This window comes from Mytilus trossulus, chromosome 11 (genome assembly GCF_036588685.1).
Source record: "Mytilus trossulus isolate FHL-02 chromosome 11, PNRI_Mtr1.1.1.hap1, whole genome shotgun sequence".
NCBI lineage: Eukaryota > Metazoa > Mollusca > Bivalvia > Mytilida > Mytilidae > Mytilus > Mytilus trossulus.
The window spans coordinates 35,309,924-35,337,699 of NC_086383.1; the positions used below are offsets into that span (position 1 = coordinate 35,309,924).

The 27,776-nt window shown below is 31.5% G+C and overlaps 1 protein-coding gene across 1 annotated transcript in view; it reads right to left on the reverse strand.

The window, feature by feature from the left end:
- Window positions 1-27,776, reverse strand: part of LOC134689997 (alpha-amylase-like) — a 124,946-nt gene that overhangs the window by 21,986 nt on the left and 75,184 nt on the right. The window contains exons 2-4 of the mRNA XM_063549968.1: window positions 18,882-18,952; window positions 16,356-16,480; window positions 3,863-4,014 (exon numbers count right to left, since the gene is read on the reverse strand). Coding sequence (XP_063406038.1) covers window positions 3,863-4,014; window positions 16,356-16,480; window positions 18,882-18,952 — 348 coding nt within the window. The remainder of the gene's footprint in view (window positions 1-3,862; window positions 4,015-16,355; window positions 16,481-18,881; window positions 18,953-27,776) is intronic.

A 27,776-nucleotide genomic window follows, 5' to 3' on the forward strand; every position in this document is an offset into this window, starting at 1 on the left:
TAAAAGATCAATAAAATATAAGAGTAATGGTATGATCATACTGTACTCATGCAGATAACTTTTTTAATTCAATATAACAGTGAGTAGCTTTTGAATTGTATTAGGTAAAAGGGAACAGCCTAACATGACCTCGTAATTTTACTTATTATGAAATAAAATTGTAAGTGCACAAGTATGATTTCACCCTGTACATATCAAATGTTTTACACCACGAAGACCTACTACAGAAGAGCAAATTCAGAAAACATAATGGAAAAAATCTAAAGCATGAATAAGAACAATCGAAAAGGTTAAATTCATACTTTGCGTAAATGTCAACGACATAGTCCAAATCAATAATTGGACGTATGATCACGGCAATACCTCGTGGCTTTACTTATAGCAATGAAACCTCTTATTCAGAACGACTATACAACAGAACGACTATACGACATGCAAAATGTAGTAAGATCAGCAGTTAATACGCAATAATCAGTGTTTTGTCTCAATTCATCATTGACTTAGCGTACCTTTGCAAAACGTGGTTCATTACAGAGTATACGACAATTTCAAGTTTATCACAACCTCATAGTTATAAAACAAAGTACTAGTATGCCAATGTGTACGATATGAATGATGTTTAAATATCGTGTACACGTTTACCTGAGATACAAATCACATTTAAACCCATATAGAGATTTTCAATACCTTTTTAAAAAATACCTGGACGTGAAATATACAGAATAATTAGACCTGCATAGTAACTTACTGTCCTTACAGGTATTATAAGCACTGTAGTAAGAACTACTGTACTGATAGGATTTATATCATACCTTTCTGAAATTGTTCGTTTATAAATTTTGAAAGTATATAAAATCTAAGGTTTAAACTCCATCAGGCAAATTTGACGTAAGATTAATTTTGCTTATCTTTAGGTACTTTTAGGTCATATATATAGCTCTTCAACTGTTTTGTTTCCTAGATATCTTTGGTTTTCAAATATTTAGCTTTGAGTGTTTCTGAAGGAAATCAAGAAAAGCAGCGAATGCATTAAACTGATAACATGTTGTTTTCAATTTTAGAGGCCAGCTATGGAGTATTTTACAACTGTTAACAAATAATATACAACTAACATCGATTTCCAAAACGAACAGTTATTATAATCCGTATTACTTGTCAATTCACCAAGCCAACAACATCAACAATGGTTGGTGATCGTGATGATTACAAAAACTTAAGGCCGTTTATGTTAAATTATTTTAGACAGATCGTTGATAATCTATTCGATATTTGTTCAATAATTTTAGGTTTATTATATTCAATTTTGAATAGGCAGATGAATAGTGTAGAAAATCAAACGTGTTTTAATGGATTTACATCACCAGTCCTTATTTCATTATTAAAAAGAAACCTTAACACGTATATGCACACTCATAATTGGTGTACATTAACCACCACAGCCAATAAATTGTTACAATAGCAACAAAATGATCCATGCCAAAGGAATCGAATGAAAGAAAAATAGTATGCACTGTAATAGAAGTGGGGCATTTAAAGACGTATTGCATAGATATCCGATACGTTGACGTATCTGAACGTATCTATGGGTTATTGCTTTAAAATCGATTATTTACGTGTCTAAATAGTACATATTTATATAGTGTGTTTTTTTATGTTAGATGCCTTCCGGTCATTAAGGTTCATGTGGACCCTTTGGCTAAAATGCCTGCATTTTCATCTCAAAATTTACTCTGAGTAAAGATAAACCTGTGCATCTGGAAAAGTTTAAATACATAGCATGTTCTGGATAAATAAATTTCAAATATGTTTCATGATTTAGAAGAAAAAAAAACTTAATAGGATTTTGCAGTGCACTTTTTTTCGTTCCTTCAGAAAGTTCCAAAATAAACTAAGTTGGGAAAGAGGTTTGAGAACTTCCCCACATGTTATAATCGAAGTGAGCTGTATTAATTGACATTGGCAAAAGATGGACAATAGATACTGATCAATAATTGGTGATTTAAACTGTGTACCTGAGTGGACCATATCAAGCGAAACTCATCTGTTTGTTATTTTATCATCTTCTTCAAGAACGAAAAAAAGTATACTGCTAAATCCAGTTAAGTTTTAATTTCACGCTTTCGAGTGACCTTACAAAATTACCCTTTCCCATTGTAACATCAAACCTAACTAAAAGTTCACTTTTTATAATGAATTAAATGTAAAACTTTATAATGAATTAAATGTAAAACTTTATAATGAATTAAATGTAAAACTTTATAATGAATTAAATGTAAAACTTTATAATGAATTAAATGTAAAACTTTATAATGAATTAAATGTAAAACTTTATAATGAATTAAATGTAAAACTTTATAATGAATTAAATGTAAAACATAGGTAATGACCAATTCAATGGATGAAATGAAATAACACTGACATAGTTTGTGAGGACCAAAAGGATAACTTGTTTTTCTTCTTCTTCAGGTAAAATTTAATAGTTATACAAATAACAATAATATAATAATTTAGTTTATTAAAGTGTTACATATTTTTATACAGATTATATATTATGCATTGCACTATAGTAAAATAAGACAAATATCCAGCCTAGATAGGCTAATGAGACCCTATTTAAAGTCATATGAAACCTCAAATTAAAACAAAAATTATGCATATGTTGTTTATAACAAAATAAGTAGTTTTCATTATTAAACTTATGTACACATACTTTTTTCTGAAGACATTTTTTTAATTTTTCCACATTTAGCAGAACATTACTTTTTTTTAATTGCTTGCTTTAATGAAGCAATTCGTCGACATATTTTCCGTATACAAAGTGACATTCGCATGACCCTTCTCTTAAACATCCGATGATCGCAATACGCATGGATATGTCATTAAAATAAACTATAAACTGATTGTACATGTTGAACACGTGCTCAATATCCATGCTTCTTTGTTGATTGTTTACTATAACATGTATAAGGTGACAATCGGCAAACTAGGGCTTCAAAATACGACAATTAATGAGCTGCCATACTTTTATAAAAAAATACATATAACAGACAGAGAGAAAAAAAATGACGATTATAAGATATGTTTGCGTAAAAATTGATAAAATCGTGAACAGAAGACTAAGTTTATGATATATACATGCATTGGTTCAAGAATTGGATAAACATTATTTTTCACCAGTCACTCGTTTCATATGACTTTAACAAATACAAAAAAAATATAACATTCAACATTAAATGCTTACTTTTTATTGATAAATTAACATGTATTGTGTTTTTCCGAGAGAAAAAAACTTTGCATTATTTTCTTGAAAGAAAAAAAGTTTAATTAACTCAAATGTCAGGTATATAAATTAAATAAGTATTATTTTACCTACATCCTTGCCCCCATTTTTTTGTTTATTCTGTATATGTACTCGCGGATTAGTTATACATGAATAACTTTTCATTGTAGGTTAATTAAAAAAAGTGATCTCTTAATAACTGCACTAAGGAAGTGTACAATCGCCTGAGGGATTTTCCTTTGGAAAAAATCCTACTGATTAAAGATGAAAGGGAAAAAATTTTAAAAACAAAAACATTTTAAATTTTGCAAATTTTCATACATTTAAACAGATAAGTCCACAAATATAGATCGCTGTATTCCCAGGAAAATCGAGAAAAAAAAATGTCCATAATAAGCGAAGCAATTTTAATATTTTGCAGTGCATATAACAGTTATAAGTACAGTAATGCAGATAAAATAGGTAATGTGTAAGCATGCTTCAAAATATTAAACAAAACTTAAAGTGTATTAAATAACAAACAAAACAAAAAAACATTCATACAGAAATGTATGTGTACCGTTGCAATACAAAGTAAACTACCTGACATTAACGTCATTACATCTTTGTACCATATCAGTGAACTGAACCTCGTTACCACTCCTGGTGACTAATTTGTAACTGACAGGTTGATATCTTTCCCACCATGGTCGATTTTGTAATGTCACAACACGATTTTCATTTGGCGGCGAAATCTTCACAAAATAAACCAAACATTAAAAACAAATGAAACTGCGAGCTACTGCTCACTGATGATACCCGCGCACGCTCAGGAAGTTGTTTAGTGATTCTAACTCATATAAACACTCCAACCAAATTTCAGAAATCTTTGCACTACACTTCCTGAGAAAACTATGTCGAAAATTTTCAATTTGACTATCATGTGTAAAATGATATAAGCGTTTGATAAACATGAAGTTGTTGAGTGATGAATCTGAAACGCGTCAAACGATATAACTGACTTATATAAACCCTCACTAGTAGCACGATTTCAGTCTGAAACGGTCATTTTGGTCTGATCACATCTTGATTGACTGAATTTACCGCTAGAGAAAATCGTCAAGATAGTTAAGATCGTTAAGTCGCCGTTCAGATCGATAGCCTCATCAGGTAAATCAGTTCGTTAAGGCATGTCAAGACGGAAAAGACTGAATCGTCTAGTGGGTTGTTTAGACCCGTTAAGACCGTGTCAGACCAAAACAGACCATGGATACAAAATTACGTTCAAAATTTTCAGACCCTGTTTAGATCCGTTCAGTATACTGGTTTGATACCACGAGTTGCGTCCCTTCTACTCGATAATGCATTTTAGATTAATATGTATATATGTATTTCAATATTAGAATTTGAAGTATATTTTGATTAATTAAAAAAAAAAGATTAAATCTTCTGTTGATTCTTTATTTCTTTTCTTGTTTTGTTGAGGAACTAATAAATTATTCGTCTATATATGTTGTTTGTTTTTTAATAAATGTTAGTTTATATAAATATATATTGATAAGTAAATGCAAGGACGTATGTTAATTGTATACACACCAGAATGTATGCCATAAATTTAGTCTTAAAATGTTGTGAACACCGGTGAAAATGTTTTTCGTATTTGAAAATTAGTAACGGAAAATCCTAAACGTCACCTTAAAAAGTTAAGGAAATGTGGTATGATTGCCAAGGAGACAATCCACAGAAATGCAGCGGAGGCAAATAAACACAGGCATATTTTTGTTTTATGTATGACAGCTGCTTTAATTCGTTTTCTGTTGATATATGTCCTAGTTTACCGTTGAAGCTGTTGTTTTTTTGTATGTTTATTTTTTTTCGTGCGAGTTACTCTATCAAAGTTGGAAAAAAATATTCCCGACATCCGGAAATTCGAAAAAAGACTTCCCGGATCCCGAAACCTGATCATGATACTGCATTCAGTCTTTGTCGGGACGGTGTTAACGTATCGCCGTATAACATTTTTCATTCAAACAATGTATCCTTATAATATTTATTTTCTAATCCATATAATATGTATATAGTACTTAGTACTTAGTATATACAACTCGTATAAACATCAACCCAACAATGTTAGATCTGTAAATTTGCTTTCGCAAATTTTTGGTTCTTCCCTCGCCGGGATTCGAACCCATGCTACTGTGATATCGTGACACCAAATCGCCTGCACTGCAGCCGTCCCGCTAGACCACACGACCACCTGGGCTCTCAAAAAAAGAGCTTTCGGTGGCCATATGTTACCTTTCCACGTCAGTTTTAATCTAGCGGCGTACTACAGTACATGATATATAAGGCATGAAGATGTTATTGTTACAGATCAGCTAAATTATCTATAGTAAAGGATCCTACAAATAGTACTTAGTATATATATATATGACGTTAATTTAAAAAAAAATCTGTTTTAGTTAAAATGGTCGAGTTCAATGGCACGTGCTAGTAATCAACTGGGTCAACAGGTAACAAAATCAATGATCCATAACGTAAGAAAATACATGCCTAATATATTTTACAATTACTCTCATCATCATTCTTAATATACAGGTGCCGTAGGGCTTTACACGTTAATAAAGAATTAATGAATTTGTGTATACACGTATTAGTGATGTCTGACCGTCAGTTTTTAATATACATGCTTATGTTTTTTTTTTTATTGAGCAAAATAACGAATTTGAATCTATCAGGGCCGTAACTACGTCGAGGTAAATGAGGCAAATGCCTCATGTTAGAAATTAAAAAAAAAAAGAAAAAATGAAACAAAAGATTGTCTTAAAATATCATATATTGTTTTCACGGAAGTGTCTAGCAAGAAGCAAGTTCTCTTCACTCTCTGGTGTCGCCCCTGCATGTTTTCGTGATCCATGTTTCTATTTTACTTTTGGTTTTCAGCTTTAATGGTCTATTGTGTGTACTTCTGTGTCCCGGGTTTGTCTTTTATTCGTTTATTGTCCTACTTTGTGACTATAGTCTGAGCGTTGATTTTCATTTGTAAACGTGTGGTTTTGCAATTTTGCATGCCCACCTATGTCAAGATAGTGTGCGAGAAAACATCATAAGAATATACGATGCTACAAGACACAGAAAAAAAACTTGAAATGTCGTTTCTGCATCGATAATTGAACTTAATATCAAAGAATACAAAACTGGCTTTTTTGTAGATAAAACTAGATATCTAACATGGATTAAATCAAAGTAAGGTTACCAATTTCCCGGTATAAAATATTTTGAAGAAAAAAAACAATAATGTTTTGCCATATGACCTTTTCCATTGAAGGACCAAACTTGCATTAAGTCATGCAAACACCCTTTAATAGAAAATAAAGTAATATGGAGTAAATGTGCATGAAACCTAATCGCACACAAATTCAATGCATAGAACAAAATATACTGAACAACTTTAGAAACGCAACACTCATTTTGTTGTAATTTTTTTTAACTAAATCTTGTTTGATTTTCTTACAACTACTTTGCATGCTTATCATACTTCTTTTTCCGTACAAAAAAATCAAAATCTGACTAACCTGTGGTTATTGAACATACCGAATTTTTGAAGTCGCACGAATTTCCTAAAGCTAAATTTTGGACCCATGAAAGATTGGTTCGGTTGTTTTGCTTTGTGAAACGGTTCTTTCAATCCTATTCCTCACTTAAACCAGTTTAAAAATGTTGCATCTCCATTTGACCAAGACTGAGAAACAAAAAACTGAATTACCCCTTAAGAATACTGCAAACATTAAAAAATAAACGTGCTGCAACCATACTGTATGACTTCAGAAACTCGTCCTACTGTCCTTCCGACAACGATACAAGTAGACAAGATGTGTTGCCGGCCATTAATGAACAGATAAACGTTTAGAGACAATGAAACGTCAACAGAATTTGATTACGCAACGTCATTTGTCAGACAGGTTGTGCCATTGAGTACAGATTCATGCCATACATGTTTCCCATCAACTGAATTGCCAAAAAATCGACTGAAGGAAAACCTTAAAAGCCCTCAAGTTCCAACCGCATAATTGCCAAAACCAATTAATGGGTTGAACAAATGCAAAACCAGAAGGTGCAAAAAAGAACCCAAAACATATCAGACAGAATTTGTTGACCTTTCTGACAATTATTTTGGCGTTTGTAACATGCAGTCATCGCTTTTGACGGGGACACATTCATTCAAAAATAACACAAAAATAATCTAGTGTTGCGTTTCTAAAGCCGGTCAGTATACTTATGATCAATGGTCAAAGTTGCTGGAGGGTCTTCAACAATAAAAGAATAATCAATACCGTAAAACAGGGTCAAGATGGTCCCTAGTGTCGACTTTAGCAGTACTAAAGTACTTAAAGTATGATACTGCACTGTCACTATATTTAAATCTAGTCATAAACAAATCAAAAACAAGTCTAAGCACAACACAAGACAAGAACAGGCAGACAGATCCGGTATTAATGATTATGAGAATAACGATTTTTGCTTTATCCTACATGTCGGTCTTTTAATGTTTGTCCATAAAACCTAAAAGTTTTAAATTACAATGAGACTATGATTTTGCTTTGAGACCAGAATATTGTCGAAAAAATAGTTAAAAAAGTAATTGCGTTTCAATGTAAGAAAGAATCCGATAAACGCTCAGAATGCACGATTTTGCGTTATTTTTCTCAGAGCATCTGGGGTCTTTGAGCGGCCCCCAGACCCCTCACAAAGTTTTATTCGCCTCGCTCCGCCCGGCGAATATAATTTTGCCTCACTATTACAAGAGGCTAGTAACGGCACTGTCTATTATACGTTAAAGGTTCTTACAATATCATATATGTATAAAAACTATACCAAAAGACCATGCAAAATATTTGAGCGCCGCATGGAAAACCATTAAAAAAACATGCACTAATCGGAAGTTTGTTTAGTATTCATAAGAAACTTTTCGCTTCTCTACTTATATAGTTTAGAGAGAATTCCTTTAAATTGTGTCAGTTATATAAAGTAGTGTGTATTTGTATTCTATTTATTTGCCATGGCTAATTGTATCATTATAATATACATTTTGTATTTCACAACTATATATACTATAAGTCGTAGTGTGATTGATTGTTGGTTGTTTAAAGTCCAGTGGCAAATACTTCATGCATGTTCAGGACCAGCTGTAAGTTTATGACATATATGGATCTCACCGGTGTAGTTTTCACTATCATACAGTTTTTATAAGCATGGCCCGTGTTATTACTTATAATGTCATACAGTCAGTTTTGTATTATCTACAATTATGTATCATGTATTCGTTATTTTTTTTTTTTATCTTTTTAGTTATTCAAATAAATCAGCCTCAAAACACACGTGTCAATAAATATAAAAGGTAAATCTTGTGACAGTAAATCCAACTATTTATATACATTGTTTTGTATATGTTCCTGCATGAGTAATTTATACAGTTATATATATGTTCCAGAACGTATGAGTATTTGGACCGTACCCATACGGTCTTGACCGTATGCGTACTTATTCAAAATACTCATACGATCGGACCGTACGCGTATTAACAAAGATGGTCAGGTTTATTAGATACAAATGCATATAGCAGATCAACATAACTTAACTATCAAATTAATATAAAAAAGTTCAATTGTAATTAAAACAAAAACTTTATATTTTAACTTTTTTTAAATTCACGCTAATTAAATCTGTTTATCTCTTGTATCTAGCATGTCGATCAGTAATACATTAATTGAATTATGATCACTGAAATTGAAGATATCGGAAGTAAATAGTATGTGGGAGGTCAATTGTTTTGGAATATTTAGCAACTTTACCACAAAATGCAAATGCAGAGGAACATGCATGAACTGCATACATGAAAATGTAAAAAATATAACGTTACTTAAATTGTGTCACCTTGGGTGATAGTACCAAAATAGGATTCAGATTTACATTAAACAAATACTTAATTTCAATTGTTCGTTTGTTCATTTTATCTAATTGTAATAAATTATCAATAGCAATTTGTAAAACTATTTGTAAAAATTACTAGTAAAATAAAGATTGTGATAAATGCTTGTTTCAATTTAATTAATTACCCATATGCTAAAATAACACGTATGGTCAGCTCGTACCGGACCATACGCGTATACTCATACGGTCTGACCGTACGCGTATGGTCGGACCGTACAAGTATACGTATACGGTCCAAATACTCATATGGTCTGGAACATATATACAGATTTAAAGGTTATTCAAAATGCATTTATGTACACGTAATAAACGAATTTGGTAATTGTCATTGTTTGTTGGGAATACACGTACTTGTCATAATTATCCCTACATTTGACTGTTTTCCCCCGAGGGCTAATCGGGAATAGCAAGACAGTTTACCGAAAAAGTAGTGGAAACTTTACTGAATTTTTTCTATCATATGTATTTGGGCGTATGACATTTGCGCTGATTTTGAAATTTTTCATTCTTTCATTTGCGCCGATTTCATTTTTTCATTTGCGCCGATTTTATATATTTTCCTAATTGGATTACAGGTAAGTTACAGTTAAGTTCACACTATTACATTGGCTGAGCAAAGAGTATAAAGACAAATCAAGTAACATTGCAATTGGTAAATGGCTATCCCAATGTTTCGGGTTACCATTCCTTTCCCTAAATGAAATCGATGACTGCTTCACGTTTGACATTGCCTGACACCGCTCCTTCTGATGACAAATGTCATACATTCTTAGACAACGTACAAGTACACATTCGGCATAACGGTCAACCAATTCGTGATGGCGTCCATAAAATTGACGAAGGGATGAATTCAACTTCACCATTTAGAACTCTTGGTTTAATAGCTTCCTTGTGAGAATATTCGATCTCTAGAATGCCCCCACCAGTACGTATGCCAAAAAAAGAAAAGGTGGCCTTCGTTATCGACAATTACGCCAAATATTAGTAGAGACGAAATCATAAGAAAGGAATATATTAGATGTGTTGCCTATACATACTCGGAAAGAAGAGATTTATGATTTGAATGTATTCCGTTTTTATGGATTTGAATGCTGTACATATTTTTTTAATTCGTCAATTTAGTATAAACAAAGTGCTTTTATCTTAGGTTTTTACTTCTTGATTTAAAGCAGGAGACAACAGTTATAGACATGTTATGATTGTTATGATGTAAGTGTATCATAACATATGTACAACTGGCTAACGGAATAGGTCTTTAATAATAAACGAAAATAACATTACTTGGATGGAGAGTTGTCTCATTGGCACTCATACCACATCTTCTTATATCATTTCACCTGTAATTTACCTGTAAAAAAATCGGCGCAAATGAAGAAAAAATCGGCGCAAATGACAAAAAAAATTTGGCGCAAATGAAATGCAGATCGGCGCAAATACAAAACGCCGATGTATTTCTGATAGTTTTCCCGACCTATTCACAAATTTTCAAGCTTGAAAGGAGACCTCTTTCAGAGGCTCGAGCCTTGAACATGTATACGAAGATAGTTGATATACGTATTCAACATTTTAAAGAACATTTTAATATTAACAATAACCACAATAAACCTATTTCTCGTATCAAACATAAACTAAAAGAACTAGCCAAGGAATTTGTTTTTGTCCCGGCCGATAAAGCTGCTAATAATATTATTATTGTTTGACGTAAATTTCACATTGAGGTTCTGAAAAAGGAAATCACCAATTCACCAACATTCCAACTGACTCCTTTTTCAGAAAACGAAATCTGTAACAAACATTAACTTTTAGCCACCGCTTTACAAGCAGAGCCAAATACAATGAAAGTCCCAACTTTGTATTGGCTTCCGAAGCTACACTAAACCCCTTACAAATATATATTTATTTCGTCTTCAAGCAATTGTTCAACTACTAAATTGTCTATTCTTCTTACCAGCACACTTGGTACAATTAAAAACCTGATAATAAATTGTTCAAATAAGGCCTTCGAAAATAGTGGAATAAATTACTTTTGGAGTGTCAAGAACTCGATGGAAGTACTTGATAAATTGCATGCTTATATTGGATATTTTGAATCTGTTCAAAGTTTTGATTTTTCTACCCTGTATACCACATTGCCTCACATTCTCATTAAGAAAAAATTCACACACCTAATTAAATGGGCATTCAAAAAATCAGAATGTGAATATATATGTTCAAACTTTTTTAGGTCATTTTTTAGTAGCAATAAACAAAAAAACTATGTTAATTGGACATGCTTTGATACTATATATGCCCTTGAATTGTTACTAGATAACATTTTTGTTCGCTTTTGGGATTCCGTATATCGTGAGATTATCGGAATTCCAATGGGGACTAACTGTGCACCACTTATTGCGGACCTGTTTTTGTATTGTTATGAGTTACAATTTATGACAAAAATAAGCAAAGACCCATCGAAACAACATCTGATAAACAAATTTAATAATACTTTTAGATATTTGGATGATATTTTGGCTCTCAATAATGACGACTTCAGTATGTATATTAATGAAATTTATCCTGTTGAACTTACTTTAAATAAAGCTAATACTAACAATGACTACTGCCCTTTTCTCGATCTTGATATCTATATCACTAACGGAAAGCTGAATACTAAAATTTATGATAAAAGGGATGATTTTTCATTTCCTATCGTTAATTATCTGTTTTTAGATGGTGACGTTCCCTTGTCACCATCTTACGGTGTTTATATATCTCAACTTGTACGATTCGCTCGTGTATGTAAAAAGTAAAATCACAAAAATACTGAACTCAGAGGAAAATCAATTCGGAAAGTCCATAATCACATGGCAAAATAAAAAAACAAAACGCATCAAAAACGAATGGACAAAAACTGTCATATTCCTGACTTGGTACAGGCATTTTCAAATGTAGAAAATGGTGGATTACAATGTTTTAGATTTTAACGAGAGAAATTTATGTATTACTGAAAAATTATTACACCAGGGTTTTCGATATCACAAACAAGTCAAAACATTTACTAAATTTTATCATCGGTATAAAGACATCATTCGTAAATATAGCTCAACATGCAGACTTCTAATACGTTCAGGTATTTCACATCCAATTTTTTATGGAAATATTCTTTATATAGCACAAAGGTGTCAGTATTCACCTCAGAAACTTAAAAAACCTTTGAATAGACTTATTAAGAAGCGATATAATTACGATACTGTTGTCAAGTCATTAAAGATTGCATATTTTGGCGTTAATATTGAGTCACTGATAAGGTCTTTGCATCGGAACTAAACACATTTATTCTAAAAACAGTTGTTGGCATGACACGGGTTATGTTCTTCTCATATATGTTATGATGGTATGATACTAAACCCCTAACGGGAAGAATTGTGCCTGATGTTCATATGATGAAATCATAATCTTTCAGTCAGTTTAATTGAAGTCTGGAGCTGGCATGTCGGTTAACTGCTAGAAGTCTGTTGTTAATTATGTATTATTGTCATTTTGTTTATTTTCTTTGGTTACATCTTCTGACATCAGACTCGGACTTCTCTTGAACTGAATTTTAATGTTCGTATTGTTTTGCGTTTACTTTTCTACATTGGTTAGATGTATAGGGGGAGGGTTGAGATATCACAAACATGTTTAACCCCGCCGCATTTTTGCGCCTGTCCCAAGTCAGGAGCCTCTGGCCTTTGTTAGTCTTGTATTATTTTAATTTTAGTTTCTTGTGTACAACGGAAATTTCTCGCTACATTGAAGACCTGTTGGTGATCTTCTGCTGTAGTTTTTTATTTGGTCGGGTTGTTGTCTCTTTGACACATTAAATATGTCATCTTGTTGAATGTTATTTCACAAATATATTATTTTCAAATTCGCAGTCCAAGTCAACGTAAAATCGGTTACACACATTTTTCATACTATAAATCCATTCCAACAATATCATTTAAAACACACACTAGCTTTCCTTTTCATTAATTTGAATAATACAAATTCAGCTAAAAAAAATTTATACCCACCAACAGAGAAATCTCACACTTATCCCAGACGTTAATAATACTCATGCACTTCAATTTTGATATACAATTTATTGATACGGATGACATCGCTTTAAAAATACGGTTACATCAGGGTGTTAAAAATGTGAATTAGTTTTTAATTGAATTCAAAGATAGATTAAACGGTAGCTGAAATAGTGAAAAAAATCTATATATTATCATTGAAAATATAGGACCAGTTCATAATTTTAATAAATTTGTTATTTATATCAATCCTGTGATAATCTTGAATAAATATTTTTTTGTGAACGTTTCGAGTTACAGGACTTTGTAACTAAAACAGGGTAATGTTTTTTTTTTTAGTTCGCACTGTATCTAAAAAACGATTTATGATTATTGCTTAAAACTTTACACACTTTTTAGTTATACATGTTGAAGCTTTTATTATATTTTCTTTTACATCCATTTGTAACAATTTTAAGGATTTAGTCAATTAAAACAAATCACTTTCAAACTTTATGAGTTACCATATACATGTAATTAATGCATTCAATAAACTGATGTAAATATTTTCACTGTAAATTCTTGAGCACCAATCTTACTTATTTTAATTTTTTTATCCGCGCAACATCCTTTTAAAACTTTTTTAACATAGGTAATGGTTTTTTGGTATTTTTAAAGTTTACTAAAAAGATTAATAATGGCCTGTAAATATATCCCTTCACCACCTTTTCTTTTATATTAATATCTAATATAAATATAAGGTCTATATTTCACTACCGTGTGACACGGGTGCTCCGTTGCAGAGGAATTTAAGAAGAAAAGAAAGAAAGATAGGTTAGAGATTTATTTGTGTATTCGATATTTGAAAATAAGTTAGATAGTCACTATTCGTTTTTTCTTTTTTTCAGGCGGATTTTAATAACTGTTTATACACTTTTTTTATTTAACAGAAAGGTATTTAAATAAGAGCGCACCACATGTAACGGAGATTTACAAGCATTTAATACAGCGACTTGTGTTTTCCGGAACGTCCTATTTTCAATATTTCATAGACTTTTGCAATAATATTAAACCTTTATTTTTTAACGAATGCTTCTCAATCTGGTATGTAAGGAAGTAGTAAAGGGCTAGGGATGATATACATATTAAAAAAAATTAGGGAAAATCAGACGCACAAGCCTGGCAAAAATGAACGGACAATGTTATGACAAGAAACGGAAAACGACAATAGACATTCAAAGTTAAAGTTTTTCCCTGTCTCAAGTTTACAACAACTCAAATGAAATTTATATAGAGAGCATGAACAGTTAAATGATAATGCCTATTCATTTACAATATTAAAAAAAGTAACATCAACAATTTAATAAAATATATTTAGAGTTCATCCCGACATCCGTAATGTTTAAGAGCATACAAATTATCTGTAATGTCAAGTTTAAAAATTTTCACCACGGCACCAGTCTGTAATTGCATAATTTTTTGTTTACAATCACTTGTAAACCATTAAATATAAAGTTTTTGATGCTTAATTTATATTCAATGAATAAATATTATTTCGGCTATCTGTTGATTTTTAAACCAATTCGCCGCGTTTTTTTTAATATAAAAATTGTTAAATAATTAAATAGGAAGAAGTATGAATTCGAATTGATTATTTTCTTTATTTAGTTAAGTAGACATGGTAGAATTTCAGTTAACATAAACCGTTTTCTTTTTTCTTTTTATTTTACTCTTAAAAGGGGAGTAACCCTTGATAAACACTGGGAAAGTTTTACCCGTTTTGTGTCCAAATTATTAAAATCGGAACACGACTGAACACGGTCTGACAACATCTTAACGTAATTTTGTATCCATGGTATGTATTGGTCTGACACCGTCGTAACGGATCTTAACAGCTCGCTAGGAGATTTAGTCTTGTAACTCTTGACATGCCTTAACGGACTGATTTACCTGATGAGACTATCGATCATAACGGAGTCTTAACGGTCTTAAAAGTCTCGACGTTTTACTCTAGCAGTAAATCCAGTCAATTAAGATGATCAGACTAAAATGACCGTTTCAGACTGAAATCGTGCTACTAGTGCCTAAATCGAAATTAAAAAAAAACTTGTATCCACGATGGGTGCTGTCTGTGGATCAGGATCTGCTTAGCTTTCCGAAGCACCTGATATCACCCCCAGTTTTTGGTGGGGTTCGTGTTGATCAGTCTTTTTTCGATACTCAATACTACCCTTCCAAATTGTTTTATTGAACAGAAGTGTTTTAGTCAATTAATTAAACCATTGAAAAATTGCATCGATAAGATATTTGCTGCAAGTAAAATAATGCTTTGTTCTGAAATAGAAACATATAATTATATCAACGGGTAATGGGCTCCTTTTTTATCTTTTTGATTTAAAAAAATGGCAGAAAAAGACTGACTCAGACTTTTACAATATATTTGCAAAGGTCTTATGTTGGTTTCAAATCGAAAGGAAAGAAATCTAGAATCTGCTTAATTTATTGAAAATTACCTCTAAAGAGCTATCGAAGTCTCAAATAAAAAGAAATTGAGTGTTAAGGACCAAATATTTCACCATGTGTTATATATAATGTGCATGTCACAGGAAAAAAACACAAAGAGTATGAACATATGACAACACCTCACCTAAGTTAATCCTTAACGACATAGTAGGTTTATTCACGAACGTCAGCGTTGCCTCTGTTAAAGCAATCATACATGTATGCTGTAGTCGTCAATATCATGCAAGATTTTAATTCAGTTAAGATCAGTCCTAATGGTACCTTAATTTTATCAAAGGATAATTTAAGTGAAACAAACAGATCGTAAAGATATTTAATTTCACTTTTAGATATATTACAATTGGTGATGTTCTCTTACACACTAACACCCATCTCAATGAGTGTCTACATCATATATATCTTATCAATTTGAGAATAAGGTTGTAAGCATTGTCACTTGGCTTTTATGCAAAGTTCCCTCATTTGCAAACAAACCACACACCGTATATACTCAAATACTAATTGTAAGCTAGGTGTGTTACTGATTGAAATTGTGTCTTTTATTCTATTAACACTTTAGATTTTACCTGAACTCCACAATACCCGTACGGTCCCAAAAAGTTCTCACATTCTGCTGCAATATCCGACCATTTCCATTCAAACAGATGTACAATTGTGTGCCTCCCATCAGCACAGTTCGGATGCTTCCAGTCTGGTTAAGATACATAAAAATAATATTCAATGTTTTTTTTATACATATGGAAGATGTCCTATTTCCAGTCAGGTGTTAACTCAGAAAGAGAATCAAATATGTTCGCTATATTCTTATAGAAGTATTACTTACATGTATAATAACAATTAAGTTAATGAACTTATTTGGATTATCATTTTATTTGAACAAATCATTGTTTTATTTTATTTTGTCCACTAACATATAACACATCATATAAAATAATATATATAACAGAAATACAATCTCTGTCTACATGATAAATACATTACCGATACAATAACCTAGTTAACTCAATTCCTTGCAATATTTTTGTTAAAACATAAGATGAAATGCATACTAGTAATCGACCGCTGCTAAAGTTAATCGTGTTTTTAGATCTAGACATTGTATTACGTACATTTGTAATTATCTGCATAAACAAAGATACATGATCTTCGTTGTTATTATCAGATAACTTTTGCTCACAAGGAAGCTATTAAACCAAGACTTCCAAATGGTGAAGTTGAAATCATCCCTTCGTCATTTTTTGGGACGCCATCACGAGTTGGTTGACCATTATGGAATAACAGTTTCACAAATGATATCGGATATGTTCCTCACGTCGTAACTACAATCCCCTTCCCTTTCATAAATGTGACCTACCGAATTATACTATTTACCGGATTTTTTATAACATGAGCAACACGACGGATGCCACATGTGAAGCAGGGTCTGCTTACCCTTCCGGAGCACCTGAAATCACCCCTTGATTTTGGTGGGGTTCGTGTTGCTTATTCTTTAGTTTTCTATGTTGTGTCATGTGTACTATTGTTTGTCTGTATGTCTTTTTCATCTTAAGCCATGACGTTGTCAGTTTGTTTTCGATTTATGAGTTTGACTGTCCCTCTAGTATCGTTCGTCCCTCTTTTGTATCTAATCAAAGTTTTTTGTTTAGGGGCCAATTGAAGTACGCCTTCGGGTGCGTAATTTCCCGATGTATTGAATACTCATTGGTAGCCTACAGCTGATGTTTTATCTATGGTTTGGTTGTTGTCTCTTTGACACATTCCTTATTTCAATTCTTATTTGTATTGAAGATAAACGAGTTGGCGTTCTAAATCGTGTTGTCTCGTGAATTTATGAACAATACATTTAACAAAATGACTTATGATGTAATTGTAGGAGAAGATAGCCGCACATACAAGAGTCAAACAAGTCCAACTTCCTGTCACTTTCAGAATATTCGGACAAAATCTGAATCCTCGGACCATGCACACCTTTATTATGAGTTTCAATATCCTACATAAAATAAAAGTTGTACCTACCAAAACTTGAGAGGTGATAAACGTACAAACAATGTATTCTTTTCCGGACGGACATGGGAAATTATTGATTGATGGATTTTTGGCGTTTTAACGCCACTTTTAAGCTCAACTTTTGGGATTTTTTGTGTTCGCCAGGTTTTAGTGGTGGCGGAAGCCGGATTGCCCAGAGAAAAAAATGAACTTCGAAAGGGAAACTGACAACCTTAGTAAATTAAGAATTGAGTTGAGTGCACCCACAGGAGTAGGGGAAATTAATAGACCCCTACGTTTTGAAGCTGGGACGTAGACAATAACATAGATTGGACCACTTTTTCTACTCAACCAAGCCCTATTCAAAGTGTAATGAACAAAGTAATACAATTGTTTCAGCATTTTTCAAGGAAAATTTTGTTTTTATATCACCTCAAATGCTCCCGTAGATGTCATAGTCAAATCAAACTGATCTACAAATACACTTCAATTATAAAATAATATCCTGCAAGAAAAGCTAAGATAAATTGTGATGTTGACGGTTGATTTAAAAAATAAACAAGATTAATTATTACTAGTATGCAAAATCATTTAGATTTCAACGAGCATGCCATCATGTTTGTTTTCTAATATAATTGTCTTGATATATTTATAAATAAATGAAAAGATTGCATATTGATTAAAACGTAGAATTATTTTTGCATTAAAAAAATGGCGGCAGGAGTAGGCGGTGTTATAACAGCTCTCACAATTTTTACCATCTTCAACCGTCTACTGGCATCACCAACTGAGCCAGTAAACACCAACATTGAATATAATACAGAAGATCTGGGTTTTTGTGCAGCAAGGTCGATTCAAACATACCTTCATAGAGAAATTTTAATAGATCTACTGCACCCTAGAGTACAAATCAAACAGGCCCGCCATACGTGTTACAAAAATAAAGAACTGACTACGAACTTTAAATATACAACGTCTATTTGTATAAGATTACTCTTACTATCAGGAGATGTGTCTATAAATCTTGGGCCAGTAAAATTTCCATGTGGGACTTGCGAGAAGGGAGTCAGAAAGAACCAACGGGCAATCCAGTGCGCAATTGTAACGTGTGGTTCCACCTAAAATGCATAGACCTACCCCTAAACGAATATGAACTACTTGGAAGTACAACTGACAGCTGGTTTTGTAAAATATGTTATCTATCAGATTTTAGCGATTCTTTTTTTATTGATTTTAACGAGGAATCAAACGCACCACAGTCTATCGTCCAACTCTACTTACGGTGTAAACAAACTTTTATTGCAAGACTTGAGAGAGACCAGACGTCTGCATCCAAAGAACTTTATTGCGGCATATGTTAACATTAACAGTCTTAGATACACATTTGATGAGGTAAAAGAGCTACTCACAGATAACATAGTTTACTTACTGATGAATGCCGAATAAAAATTGGACAGTACCTTTCAAGACAACTTATTTCAAGTTGAAGGTTATAGATTACAAAGGCGGGACAGAAATCAGTACGGCGGTGGCTTACTTATCCTGATTAAATCAAACTTTCCATCCGGTAGAAAACAATGTTTTGAATCTGATATACTTGAAAATGTTTGCTATGAAATTTATATAAATGATGCCAAGTGGCTTATTATGGGAGCCTCCATTCATGAAAAATGATGACTTTATTAAAAATTTTACAAAATCACTAAATAAATGTTTTGTGTCATATGACAATATTATTATTTTTGGTGACCTAAATTTTGATATGTTTTCTGCTGAAAAAGCTCAGACTCTACATGATTTATGTGATATTTTCAACTTGTCCCACCTGGTGAAAGGTCCAACATGTTTTAAAAAGGGTTGTTACCCATCCCTTGTAGATGTTATTATTACAAATAAAAGAATTTGTGTTTTAAAACAACAAATAGTCCAAATGGTGTTAGTGACTGTCACAATATTATTTCAACAGTTGTGAAAGGGAATTTACCTGCACAAAACGCAGGGATGTAACATATAGAAGTTACAAAACTTTTGATATCGAAGAATTTACAAATAATTTACAGAAAATAAAGATTTCAGAAAACTGTACTGAGAAAGCACATTTTGAATATAAATATATAAAAAAAATGAAACAATTGTCAGAGGGATAAACCCTAATTGTACCAGACATATGTTGAAGAAAAATAACTTGAAAAGAAAAGTCATAGGGTAATTTTTGTTAATATATTCAATAAAAATTATTCAGCGAAGAAAATATTAGCCGGTATATTGTGGCAACATTTGATAAATTCTTCTATTAGTTGATTAAAATCGAAAGATGTTGATTGTTGATATTACGGTATCAAAGATTAACTTTCAATCATTATGTTTGCCACATTGAACGTTAGTGTTTGATCCGTGATCAAAGTCTCGCTGTGAAGTTGATATGAAATCGTTTATTTTTTAGCATTTAGAAAAGGTATGGATAGCATACTGTTCCGTGAAATAAAGAATCATTCATTCTATTTCAATTCAGTCACATAGTCTTTTTTGATGTAGCAATGTTTCGGTTAACATTTTAATCCTATATGTTTGTAACAATTGTTAAAATTATCAATTATATTATAATCTTGATTTTAAATTGATAAAAACAACTAGGCACATTGTGTTTACAGCTCCAAAATACTGAATGCCGCTTTGATACTTTTCTTAAGCAATGCCATTCATCTTTATAAATGATTTTTTTTTTAATAAAATGTATTAAGCCCGTTCCCCATAGTTACATGTCTTACTCAAATAATGGTTATTCAAAAAGTATCTTTGATAAAAACTACATGTAGCTTAATTACCTGTTTGAGGCTTAGGACAATGGTCGCCGTCTGCATTGATGTTCTTGAGAATTATCTGTAAAATATGCATATCTAACATTATTTTCCGTTATCGGTAAAAAAAAAAAAAGTGAACAGTAATTTACAAAAAGTAGTATGTTATATTTCATCTGTTTGGATTAGTGACATTGCCATTTTTCTGTATGGGATTGTTCTTTTACTTCCTACAGAACGCTCTGTAAATTTGATTGATCGATGTTTATAATGTTTACATATAATAAATTATCTGATTTGATCGTGTCTTTGATGAGTTTTGGATTCCGATTAACGTAATATATGTATTATTAGTAAATTAATAAATTATTTAATAAAAGATTTCGTTACCACAAAATACTTTAAACTTTTACTTTATTCTTGCATAGACATGATGGATGCAAAAATTCGGTTTACTCGTTTGCTTGTATAACTATGAAAGACTTAAAACAAACCAAATAGCACATGCTTATTTTACCGATGTTATTGCTAACCTAGTTCTCATTTCTAAAAACGACCCAGAGAAACGGATTGACCATTTTAATCAGTTGATGCAAACATATATATCTCCTATGCAACAATGTAAATACATATATTATTTACATCAGCTTAAATCCTGATGTTGCTGTCAGTGAATTCAAACTAAACTAAATGGTATTGGTATGCACATTCGTGTTAATACATATAGCTAGCGTTAAACATGTTTCCCTGACTTTTAATGGCGTTTAACACCTACTCCATTGGATGTATGATAGTTTGATCTTATACTCATCATTTTTTATTAATTGTTATCAATTTGATTTACAAAAAAATAGCCTCCATAAAAGCCAGAGCTTTCTCCAAAAGCGACAGGAGTAAATCCTTTGAGTCACCTTTGCGACATTTTTGCTGATCAGATCATCAAGATCGTTTTCTCAGTCAAAGACGACAAGTGATACATATAACCAAATGAACAGATTGTCAATTAATAAGTGGTTCGGATAGAGGTATATGATACAATTTGTTCGACGGCGTTTAATGACAGTATACTCGCGAATCGCTATACCAATCACATCATGTTGCATTGCCTATGGCATGTCAAATCATAGCGATATGACTTGGTTTCGACTGCATATGACCTTTCGGTTAAATTACAAAACGACAAATTTATATTTCGACGTCAATAGAATTTGTGGACTGAATATTAAAATAAATCAACAATTCAACCAGAAATCAAATACAACTAAAACCCCTAGAAACCCAATTTTGATCTGAAAAGCTCTTTAAAGAATTTGAAGGGACAATACATTTTTGGTCGGGCAGTCAACTTTCAGGCTTTTCCATATATTTAAATATAAGAAGATGTGGTATGAGTGCAAATGAGACAATACTCCATTCAAGTCACAATTTATAAAAGTAAACCATTATAGATCAAGGTACGGTCTTCATCATGGCGCATTGGCTCACACCGAACAGAAAGCTATTAAGGGCCCAAAAAAAATACTAGTGTAACATCAATCAAACGGAAAAACCAACAAGAAAACGAGAAAACGAGAAAACTTGAAAAACTTTTGAATCACATCAACAAACGAAAGCTACTGAACATCAGATTCCTGACTTATGACAGCTGCACTCATTTTTATTGCGAATAATTCAATACTGTTCAGACAATTCGTTTATTGGCAATTAAGATCTGTTCAGTCTGTATTCAAACTGTTCAGTAATTGCCATTTACTTCCACACATAAAGATGACACTAAAGTTTTTAAATGTAAGGTAAAAAAAATAACAATAAAAAAAACTGATGAACACTTGCTGTCAAACTAGACACATCTATTTACTTCGTCATATTTAAGACATGTAAAGCCAAAAACATATCATATAATATCATCATATTCATAGCTGTAGTTTTGTCATGATTGTCCTAAAACTATTATTGGAAGCACGTCATATCATACCTTGACCATTTCATACCTCTGCCATTTCATACCCAAAATTTGCCATTGCATACCCAACATTTACCATTATGTACCCACAATAATATCCATTTCGTACCCTATGGACCAAATGCATCTACCATTTCGTACCTCATGGACTTAATAGATATAGGAAGATGTGGTGTGAGTGCCAATGAGACAACTCTCCATCCAAATAACAATTTAAAAATTAAACCATTATAGGTTAAAGTACGGCCTTCAACACGGAGCCTTGGCTCACACCGAACAACAAGCTATAAAGGGCCCCAAAATTACTAGTGTAAAACCATTCAAACGGGAAAACCAACGGTCTAATCTATATAAATACATGTTATACATGTTAACTATTTCGTATCATATTTTTGTTTTTCATGTGTATGATGTTTTTTAAAATATAACATAAATAAAAATTATGCATCTGGACGTACAAATTTTATAAAGTTCCATGATAGATTTGATTAAGCAGCAATTGAAAACTTTAATAGTTATAATTACACTTTATTTGTTAACAGGATTTGTCCCTAATTGATAGTTAAAATCTAGATATATGATGTTAATTAACCAACTACAAACCTTACATGATAATATTTAACCCCCCCCCCCCCCCCCGCCCACCCTACCTTAAAAAAATGATAAATTAATTTTAACAAGAAAGCTTTGTTACTTACTGCAACTAGTACTGATCCAAATAAACTCATCATATTGCGTGTTCATTAAAATTGCCTCGTTTAAATGGACACCAGCTGGAATACTATAAATGGAAAAAGAATTTTACTGTAAAAGTTGATGATGATACGATAAAGAAGTTATACAATAAATATCATAGAGATGAAATCCGCAATAACAATAGAAAAAGAATTAATACAAAAAACATATATACTAATGAACTCGAAATCGTAAATTTTCAAAGCTAATGTTTTCATTTTGAACATGCAAATTGCGCTGTTCCTGTTCTGTTTACAGCCACTACCATGTCATATGTCATACGCTTTCCCGCACATTTGTATAAATGATTATCAAAAGGAAGGACGAACATTTTTAAATTATACTATTTGTATACGTAATAAAATGAGCTTATTCAACATTTTACTTTATGGCCAAAAACAAATAGTCAACAGCGGAAACGTACATAAGATCAATCAGGCAGATCTGTATCTTTTTTATGTAGGGAATGATTTATATTAAACATGAATTATCCAATTTCCAAGTTGGATTTTAGGGATATACACAGTAAGCTTTATTTAATAATCATTTTTCTTTTCGTTTTATACGATTTTTGTTGTAATATTCCAGTCTAAAACCTGTTGTAGATATATAAACGAAACCTCCGTTTTTGATGTATTATAGTTAAATTTTCAGTGTTAAGGTTGAATCCTTACAAGTTGTAACACCTTAAAGATCAGCATTGTAAATGAAACGAATATTATATACATGAATCATGTTAGTCATATTCAAATTAATACGTTAATACGTTTTATTTCTAATGAATTTTGGATTATAGTTTTATTTCTAAACGTTATAGTGAACGTCGAAACCGTTCAATTAGCGTTGCTGTGACATTCAAGTGGAACACAATGTAACTGCCTCATTTTAGTGATACGTCAAAATCTACCTTATCAATACTAAAATGTGTATTGTGTAAATGAATTTTGGATTATAGTTTTATTTCTAAAATCTGACGTAGTGTTACAAATGTGTTAGCTCTAGATCTTTTTCGATATTTATAACAACTTCTGCTTAATAATTCAAAGAAAGATGAAGACGTTGACATTGTGACATTTTGTTCGACAACTTTTTTAACGCATCTATATTCGATACACATTGATGGAAATATAATTGGATGCAAAGATTTTGTTTATTATTTTGCATTTATGATGCTGTGATCATTTCTCTTTTGTGAAATGCAGAACATATTATTTTAAATTGTGTTCTATAATTGATACCCGAATTACTAACATGAAACCTAAGGTCCATGATTTGTAATCTTTTGAGGTATTATATAATTGATATTTTTATTCGTTTAACATGTACAATGATTACATACCATTGAAATGTTAGATTATGATGAATGTACGTTGTTATGATTAAATGAGATATAATGCAAAGTTTTACTCAAAATACATAATTTCATATGGAATGGAATTTATCTAAGCGTTGGTGTGAACATATACTTTAGTCTGGGTTCATGTTATTGATGTCAGGCTTTCTGTGGCATTCGTTTGTTTTTAACATCTCTTTTTATTTTCAACGCATTTTTCAAAATGATTTTTTACATAAGGATATGCGCTATCCACAATTTGATAACATATAATCTCGAAATAGATGCATTCTCAACTGATGTACCGTAATCATATAATGGATGGATATTTTCGCATTGTGTCTCCGAGTATGGCTTCTTTCAAAGTCTAATCGATCCGAAAATCCCGTTATTTTCGTCATACCCATATGCCGTCATTATGTCCCAACAAGCTTCTTCTAAATATTATAGCATATAAATAAAAAAGATGTGGTATGATAGCCATTGAGACAACTCACAACAACAGACCACCTTACACAAAAATTACGACTATGTGTCATTGTATGGCCTCCAAAAATGAACAAAGCCCATATCACTTAGTCAGCTATAAAAAATCTCGAAATGACAAATGTGAAACAATTCAAACAGGAAACTAATGGCCTAATGTATGTACAAAATAATAAACGAAAGATGAGTATGTTACTTAGAAACAAACGAAAACCACTAATTTGCATGCTCCTGAATTTGGACAGACACATAGATAATGTGGCGTACTTAACCTAGTTTGTTGGCACTAAACCCGCCAATCTCTCTTCAGGTTGTATTCAACATAATTGTGAGTATTAGAAAATAGAAGGAATCCTCGAAAAATATTTTTTTTTTTAAAGTACAAAAAAATATACATTCTACTTGTCTGCACATATAGCCTATGATTTTTCTCGTTTGAATTTGGACTTGATAAACAAAAGCTAATAAAAACGGATTAGCCTTCTTTATCTTAATTTAGTAAGTGCTTTCACATATTTGTACACAAAGTGACAAATTCCCTTTACGTATTTTTTTCATATTTAAGCTAATTTTCTGGGCACATGTACCTTGTGCATATAATCAAAGCATCATACTATTTGGTGAGTGATAATTTAGAAGTAATTTATTACTAGCGTAGGATTAGTTCCTATATATTCATAGAACGAACATGGTAGTATTCATCCTTTATAAAACAGACTGCTCGACAATTTATATTAAAACTACGATATTTATAGATAAATAATCAAGATTTGAAACACTTGTTATAAATGTAGAATATCATTTGTATTCAACTGTTTTACAATTTAAGCTAACAATCTTGCGCCCATATGTGTGTAGACATACTGATTAGCGTCTATAAAATGTGATCTGATTAGCTATACTTGCTAATTCATCGAATATTTTAACATCACATAAAAAGATCGTATCGGTTTGATAGTAATTGCATTATATTAAGAACAGATTATTTATAAAAAAAATGGAATAGTTATTTAGCAAATATATCAAATATTTGTTTTATATGTACTAGTCACACAGCTACGCCTAGTGATTAAAACATATTTAAAATCCTTCATGTAGCCTACACTTTTATCATGTCGAGCGTAAAGTAATGTTTAGAATATCAATCAAAGGGAAACAAACAAATTTCAGATACACATCATTTGAATAGTATACGAACTGTAAACGAACACTGTCAAACACGAATCAAGGAAATATTTTATAAAGTTACATTCATTGTATAGCCAAAAATTATCAAAGAAATATCTGTATTGAGATATACATTTGTCAACTATGAAATGATATCTGAACGCTAGTTTAAATTATAGATCGTGCCGAGTCTATTAAAATTGAAGATAACCTGAACGGAACAATTCTCTAAATAACCATGAACAGTCATATAAAACTTTACAAAACTTGTACTTTTTCATGTATGTTAATTCGATGGTTGAATGTGGTACTTAGGCATGTTCGCGGTTGGGTTATACTGTACTCCATGTACTTTACATCTTAAAAAAAAACTACATATGTTAACAACATCTTATAGTTTTATGACAAACAGAAAAATGATGTGGAGCCATTTATATCTAGTATAATGAATGAGATCGATAATCTTAGGTATGGTATCTACAAAGAGTATTTATTTTAAAAAAAAGTATAATAGCATGACAAGAATTACTGGTATTAATATCATAAGTATATAGTTCGCAATTTCTTGACATATAGAAACTGTTTTATTCTACTTATTCATTCCTTTCAGGAAATTTACAGTGTCCAGAGGTTCACCACTTGTTGTGCAGTAATAAGCTTGTTTTTCATTAAAGCAGATAAACCTCGAATAAAAGTGTTTGATACAAATTGCTACAAATTCTAAAACATAGTTATGATATACTTACCTTATTTGATCAATTTTTTCAACGCTAATTAGAAGTCATAAAAAGAAGTAGATGCATTTTTTTCCTTTTTTTTTTTGTCATATGTCAGTAATATATATCACAGCTTGAATTGATACATTCCAAGATCTGCTTACCATAATTCCTATTACGAAACTTGCTTTCTGTCATTATGATTTTCAAACTGCGGTTGATTAAAGTTTAAGTTACGTGACTTTTTTTATAATAATTGTTTATCACAAAAGTGTGATAAGAACAAGGAGAACCCTTTGAGAACAAAAAAAGATGAATATTCAAATAACGAGTATGTGTGTTAAAAATTCAACAGTTTGTCTTTAATAACCTTGAAAGAGAAAATGATACCAACAACTATGTTATCAAAATTATATATCAATCTGAATCTCTTCAAAACAGCTAGATTTCAAACTATTCCAAAAATTTATAGTACATGTACTTACATGTAGTTTGGGATGGTGTCAAATCGTTTTTTTTTGTTTTTTTTTTTTGTTTTTTTTTTCGTTTTTTTTTAAATATACAGCAGTTTGTCTTATCTTATAGTATGACATAAACACTTAGAAGTATTTCAAAATATGGGTGACCTTGTTATGTCAGAAATAAACCCATTCCTTTATATTTATGTAATGTTTAGAGGTAAAATCTGAAACAAGAACAACTAGTTCGTGGAAAAACGTTTTGTCTAAAGTCGGTTAAATGATGCATCATTTTTTGAGATTATTGTCAAAACAAAAGGATATTAGAGTGGGATTACAAAAAAA